The following is a 6096-nucleotide window of genomic DNA, read 5'->3' on the forward strand; positions in this document are numbered from 1 at the left end:
GCCCATGATTGGCAGTCACTTTCAGGACGAATCTCGTCAGATTGCTTCAGAATATCGAGGAGGCTTTGAGAGATATCCTCGCGTAAAGAAAGATACTCCTCCCCGAGAGCCTACAGCTGACCTGCCCTCGTACGATTTGCCTGATATCATGGGTGGCCCATCCCTTTCGCATCAGAGCATCCCAGACGCTACTCCTCTCCTTTCTCACTATCCCGAGTCGCAACAACCGGATATCAGTGAGCCTGTTTTTGAGCACACTCCACGAGCGCACCACCATACAGGCCGAGCATTTTCCGACCATGCACTCCGGAATTCTCCATTTAATTCTCCGAAATGCCATTTGATACCTTCCGGCAGTATTAAGCATTGTCTGGAGAGCCCAGAGGAAGTTTTGCTCATGCAGGTTTTTGTGGAGGAAATTGGGCTGTGGATGGACTCGATGGATTCGATAAAACATGTAGATTATCTCTCTCCATTTCCTTCCCTCCATAATGCTGATGAATACGCCTACTAATTTACGCTCAGTTTTCTCATATTTTACCATACCACGCTCTTGGAGAGCCCATGCTTTTAAACGCGTTTATGGCATGTGGCGCGCGGCACTTGTTTTTGGTCAATCCATCATACAGCGAAGACAAGGCATTGTATTATTACAACACTTCAACGCGTGATCTCCTTTCCTGTTTACAAGATCCCAACCGTGATACAGTATTATGTGCTACGACGGCAGTAGCTCTTAATGTTTACGAAATAATGTGTGAAAATGCGATGCAGCGAATGAACCATATCGCGGGCGCCCGCGCTCTCATTAAGGAGTGCCAATGGGATGCCACAAGCATCGGAATAGGAGGCGCTTGCTTCTGGCTTAATGTTGCCATGGAGTTGTTGAGTTGCCTCCATTTCAACTGGACAATGGCTTGGGACCCAGATACATGGGATATAAATATGAACATGTCACCGCCGGAGAATAATATCACAGGCAATGAAGAGCTATGGACCCATCGGATGGTGTATATCTGTGCAAAAATTGCTAATTTCCGATCAACGATTCCGCATTTCCGGAACCCTGATCCGACAGCGCATGATATGCGATTGAACGAGCGAATCCAGGAATGGAATACGTATAAGGAATGGTGTGACGAGTGGGCAAGATGCGTACCGCGCTCAATGATGCCGCTTGGTTACGTGCAGCCTTGGCAAACACGTTCGAAGTCATCATTCCCGGAGGTCTGGTAAGTATTTAGCATCTTTGTTGAATTCTGGCCTTTACACTAACAAGTCCGCCCCTTCCCAGGCTTATTCAGCGTACAGCTATTGTAGGCAGGCTTTTTTATCACACAGCCTGTTGCCTGCTTGCAGGGATTCACCCCACGGAAACCGAGAATATGACGGCGATGCAACAGAGCCATGCCCATGATATTTGCGGAATTGTGGCACATGTGAAAGACAGGTACGTGTTCCTTTACTTCATGCAAAAACACCGCTGACAATAGTCCCTCTACTTACAAATATAACAGAGGCGTCGCCAGCGTTTCCATCCGCTGCCTTGCCATTGCCGCGGAATGCCTGACCAACCGACTAGCACAAGAAGAAGTTTTGCGAATTTTCGAAAAAATTGTGAAAGAAACAGGTTGGCAGGTCGACTTTTTGCGCATCGAACTGATGGAGAAGTGGGGATGGAGACAAAATGATAATAACGACAACAACAATGATACTATTAATATTCATAATAATGATGATGATGATGATAATGATAATGATAATAATAGCTCCCTCCCGCAACAACATGGGCAGCAACCGCCGACTGTCTCAACAACGCCAGGGCCATCCTTACCGCCATCCTTACTCCCCTCGTCACTTCTGAATCATGGCTCCTCTAATCCTGACACGAGTGGACGCAGCCCAATTCCGTCCCGCCCACGGATGCCTCAGGGAATCGTGAACCCTCTTATGGCTACTGCGGACTTTTCGTATGAGAACCATCCATACCAGAGCCATTACGTTGCGCCGCATAGTCACAATCAGATGGAGTATTCGCATTACGAATCTTACTGACCTTTTTACTTTTACTGATTTTTTTTACTTTTTTTGACATCTAATATTAATTTTTAAGGCAACTTACCCTTTGGATTTGAGATACCAAACATTATTTTTCTTCCCCCCCCCCTCTTCTTATTTGGGAGGGGGTGGGATTGTTTTCTTACATGGTGAGCTTTGAGAAGTCTTCCTTCGTTTGGTCGTGTATTATCATTTTCTCTTTGCCAAACAGGAGGCTTTTTTGGCTACGATGCTGTTATTTGTTGTACACTACACTATAAACTACCCTGTGTATACTCTTAGATATTTCACATATAATATGATATAAAATCATACGTGCACGTATTCTCATCGTTGAAATATCATATATTTTCGTTTATCTGATTAGCGGTGAAATACTACTGCCACTATGTGTCCGTTCTCTGCTTCGTGCTGCCAAATAACATCGCTGCCTAGCTATCAAGAATGCAGAGCTTCATGCAGATATATATGCACAACACCCTCCCCGCTTTTTGCAGATTCTGATTGGTTGGCTGATCGGACAGGAGTTCTTTATAACATCGCAAAGTGCCCATTGCCTTGACTGTCCGGGTAAAGAAATCCATCGTTCTTTTTATTTTTCCCTGTAGCGAGTTAGCCGCCGCACCTGTGGGACGATCGATCTACCATTGGCGCCTCTTTTTTTTTTTTTTTTTGAAAATAATAAAATAAAAAAAAAATAAAAAAAAATGGCGCCTATTTCTCATTACCAAATCATCGTGAGAGTTAGTTACCCCGCTATTTTGAGGGTTTGCGCAAGAAGAACTCTCTCTCCCTTGCTCTTCTTTCCCGCCCACCGAATTATTCCACTTCCAACCGCCCCGTGTATGATGATAACGGAAGAACCCGAGAAAGAAGGGAAACTTTTTGAAGTCGAAATATGGATATAACCTTTTCTCCTTCATTTTCCCTTAGGACCCGTCGTCGGTGAACTATTAAACCTCCGACACGACCGCCCCCAACCGCCTTTTTCTCTCTCTCCTTTTTTCCTCGTTGCTTTCCAGAATAGTTCTTTTCTTTTCTTTTCTTTTCCTTTTTTCCTTTGCTTTGGAAAGGCTTTGGATTTCATTAAAAGAGGAAAACGAATTCATTTCCCTCCCCTTCCCTTCAATCATTCGTTCCGTCGTACATCTTGTCTATTTCAATAAAAAAAAAAAAAAAAATTCTTTCTACATATACATACCATCCCAAGGGGTCAATATAATATATATATATATATATCGAGAAGCGGAAAAGAGGGAACAAAATTAAAATAAAAAAAAATCTGGGAAATTTTTAAAAAGAGGTGATAAAGAGAATGACCACCCCCGCCGACCCGCTCATTCTAGAACCATACTCCCTCTACATCCTCCTCTTCGGCCGCGGCGAAGCTTACCGATTCCATTGGGGTTTATTTCTCACCGCCGCCCATCCCACATCATCAACAGCAGAAGGACAAGAAAACAACCCAGGCGAAGAAGCATCAACAACTACAACAACAACAACAACAACAACTACTACTACTACTACTACCACTACCACTACTGCTACTGCTATCACCCCAACAAACCCCACAGGCACCCTCTTCGAACTCACAAACCCAAACCCATCCAACGAAAAGCTCTGGACCTACAGAACCACCCTCCTCACCAGCTTCACAAACAGACACAACCCGCTCTGCGCCCTGAAGATCTCCAACGTGGAGCCGCTCCTCCAAGCGGACTTCCATGCCCTCCTGGCCACGATCCCCGTCATCCCATATTCCCAGCGCTTTGGCGAGGAGACGTCGTGCCGTGTGTGGCTGAAGGAGGCGCTGTATGAACTTGACCAGAGCGGCTTTATCCAGCTTGTCCGGCCAGTTGAGGACATCGAGATGGAGGCGCAGCATATGGGGATGATGTGTTGGTATTCTAGGGCTGAGTGGGCGGAAGGGAGGGCGAGTTTGGTGGTGGAGAGGGTGGCGAGGAGTACGGGTTGTATATTTTGAGAGTGGAGCGATTTATGTATGGGCAAGTGGGATGGGAATAATGGGGATACGAGGTGGTGTAGGGTAGGGCAGGGCAGAGCAGAGCAGAGTAGAGTTGGTGGTGGTGGTGGTGGGGTTTGGGATTTGTTCAGTTTGTTATCTTTGATTTGATTTTCTTTGTTATGGGCGCCCTCGACATTGTGTGTTTGATGGTGAGAAAAGAAAAATATTGCAATGAAGAGCAACGATAGAAAAAACTAAGTAAATAGAAAAGTAATGAAAAAATGCCTCTCTCCAATTCCCAGAAAAAGGACTGATATCCCTTTGTCTTTTATCGATTCGTTTTCAACGAAGATGTACTGACCATAAAACGAGATTGCGGGGGGAGAAGATCCATGCTGCGCACGTGCAGCAAAAAATTTGAGGTGAGCCCGTGATGTATTATGTTCCAAAGGTGGAAACATAGATGAAAACTTGTCGAAAAAAAAAAAAAAAAAACCACAGCATTGTCAAATGTTGTTTATTATTAATTTTTGTCCCAAAAAAATTACATTGCCATCTCAGAGTCGTTATCTTTTGCTTCATTATCATCAACACCATCTGCTAGCGCACCGCCGGGTATCCTCCCTTCATTCAACTCTCGCTCAAGCTTCGTAATTTCCTGTAAACTCTTTGCTTCCCGGATCATTTTCTCCACTCGTTTCCGCTCCTTCTCCGTAAGTTTAACGCGAATTGGTCGCTCGCCTGTTTGTTGTGACGATGTATCGCGTGCTGTTCCTGTTCTAAGCAATGATGTCGAGGGGTCGAAAGTGCGAGATTTAATGCCCATAATTTTGGAGGTTAGAGGGGTGGGGTTTGAAGGGGTGCCAAAAAGATCCGCGGCACGGTTTCGCTCTACGTCCTTGACTTTTCGGTAATCGAGAAAGCGTACTGTGGGCAGAAGGAAGATTACCCAGAAGCGGTAATTCTGTAAATCCTCTCGCCGGAAGTTGGTAGCGTGGTTAGCAAAGTAATGAACCAAGGAGGAATATATTTCCTCCTCCTCCATCCGCAACGAAAAAAAAAAAAAAAAAAAAAAAAAAAAAAAAAAAAAAGCTAATCGAACCAAGATAGAAAATAGCTAACCTCTTTCTTCGTCACAGGATTCTCCAGTAGCGATAAATGTGTTAGTTTCGTCAAAAGTTTCAATGGCTCCAGATCCGCAAGCTCTGCAACGTTATTCGCCGTAAGGACTAGAGTTGTTAAGTTTGGGATCGAGGAAGCTATCGACGGGTTGATATGCGAGACGCGATTGCGGGCGAGAAGCAAGGTTCGGAGGCGCGGGGAGAAAGGGAAGTTGGAGATAGAGGAGATGTCATTGTCGGTGAGGTCGATGGCGTCATGGTCCTGCGTAATGGGTTAGCCAGAGGGAGAGGATTGAATCCTTTTTGGACGGGGTGGAAAATATGTAGCCTGAATGGAATGGAATGTGCTTCATCCGCCTTACCTTCGCAGCACCCATATTCTCAATAGCGGGAATCTTATGGCCTAATATATCACTCCATCCCGAAGAAAGGAAGCAAATACGATATCAATTGAGCTCATTATCAAGTATGTGTATGTTTTCACATATTGTAGTAGTATCTGTTCTTTTCAATACGCACCTCGAAGATCGAGCTCTCGCTCTTTGAGTGGGTTGAGGTAAGAGAGGGAGTTCTGGATCAACTCTACTGTGAGTCGCATTGTGGAAATAATATAGTATTTTCTTTGAACCGCTCGGAGGGTATGATTGAAGGAGGCGAATAAGGAGATAGTGTCTCTAGGTCGATATTGTGAAGGATATTTGTTATCCGTTATATGTTTGTACGTTTTGTGTTCATTGGAAGGTCTTTGTTGAATTGTGGAAATTCCAAAATTTACCTGTTTGAGAAACCCAGAGCAGCATTATCACTTGATGCCATCCATTGTTCAGTCCCTGTTGCATATTATATGCTATTGGATAAATGGAATTTCCTAATTACAAAGGTTGGGAGAAACTTTTTCCATAAGAAATTCATCCATCATAGTTTTCAATTTTCCATTTTTAATTTGATCCA

The 6096-nt window shown here is 44.4% G+C and overlaps 3 protein-coding genes across 3 annotated transcripts; 2 read left to right on the forward strand and 1 right to left on the reverse strand.

Moving 5' to 3' along the window:
- Window positions 1–4: 4 nt before the first annotated feature.
- On the forward strand, window positions 5–2055 carry HCAG_00908 (predicted protein; the record flags this gene model as incomplete). The annotated part of the gene is made up of 4 exons (XM_001543812.1): window positions 5–236; window positions 710–1232; window positions 1295–1450; window positions 1518–2055. The coding sequence occupies 4 exons, from the start codon at window positions 5–7 to the stop codon at window positions 2053–2055; spliced, it is 1449 nt and encodes a 482-aa protein (XP_001543862.1).
- A 1318-nt stretch (window positions 2056–3373) lies between these two features.
- HCAG_00909 (predicted protein) lies at window positions 3374–3918 on the forward strand (the record flags this gene model as incomplete). Its single annotated transcript, XM_001543813.1, has 2 exons — window positions 3374–3848; window positions 3887–3918. 2 exons carry the CDS (start codon window positions 3374–3376, stop codon window positions 3916–3918), a joined length of 507 nt encoding a protein of 168 aa, XP_001543863.1.
- A 650-nt stretch (window positions 3919–4568) lies between these two features.
- Window positions 4569–5743, reverse strand: HCAG_00910 (small nuclear ribonucleoprotein U2A'; the record flags this gene model as incomplete). The annotated part of the gene is made up of 4 exons (XM_001543814.1): window positions 4569–4988; window positions 5147–5407; window positions 5508–5548; window positions 5665–5743. 4 exons carry the CDS (start codon window positions 5741–5743, stop codon window positions 4569–4571), a joined length of 801 nt encoding a protein of 266 aa, XP_001543864.1.
- Between the last annotated feature and the right edge of the window lie 353 nt (window positions 5744–6096).

This window comes from Histoplasma capsulatum, genomic scaffold (genome assembly GCF_000149585.1).
Source record: "Histoplasma capsulatum NAm1 scaffold_1 genomic scaffold, whole genome shotgun sequence".
NCBI lineage: Eukaryota > Fungi > Ascomycota > Eurotiomycetes > Onygenales > Ajellomycetaceae > Histoplasma > Histoplasma mississippiense.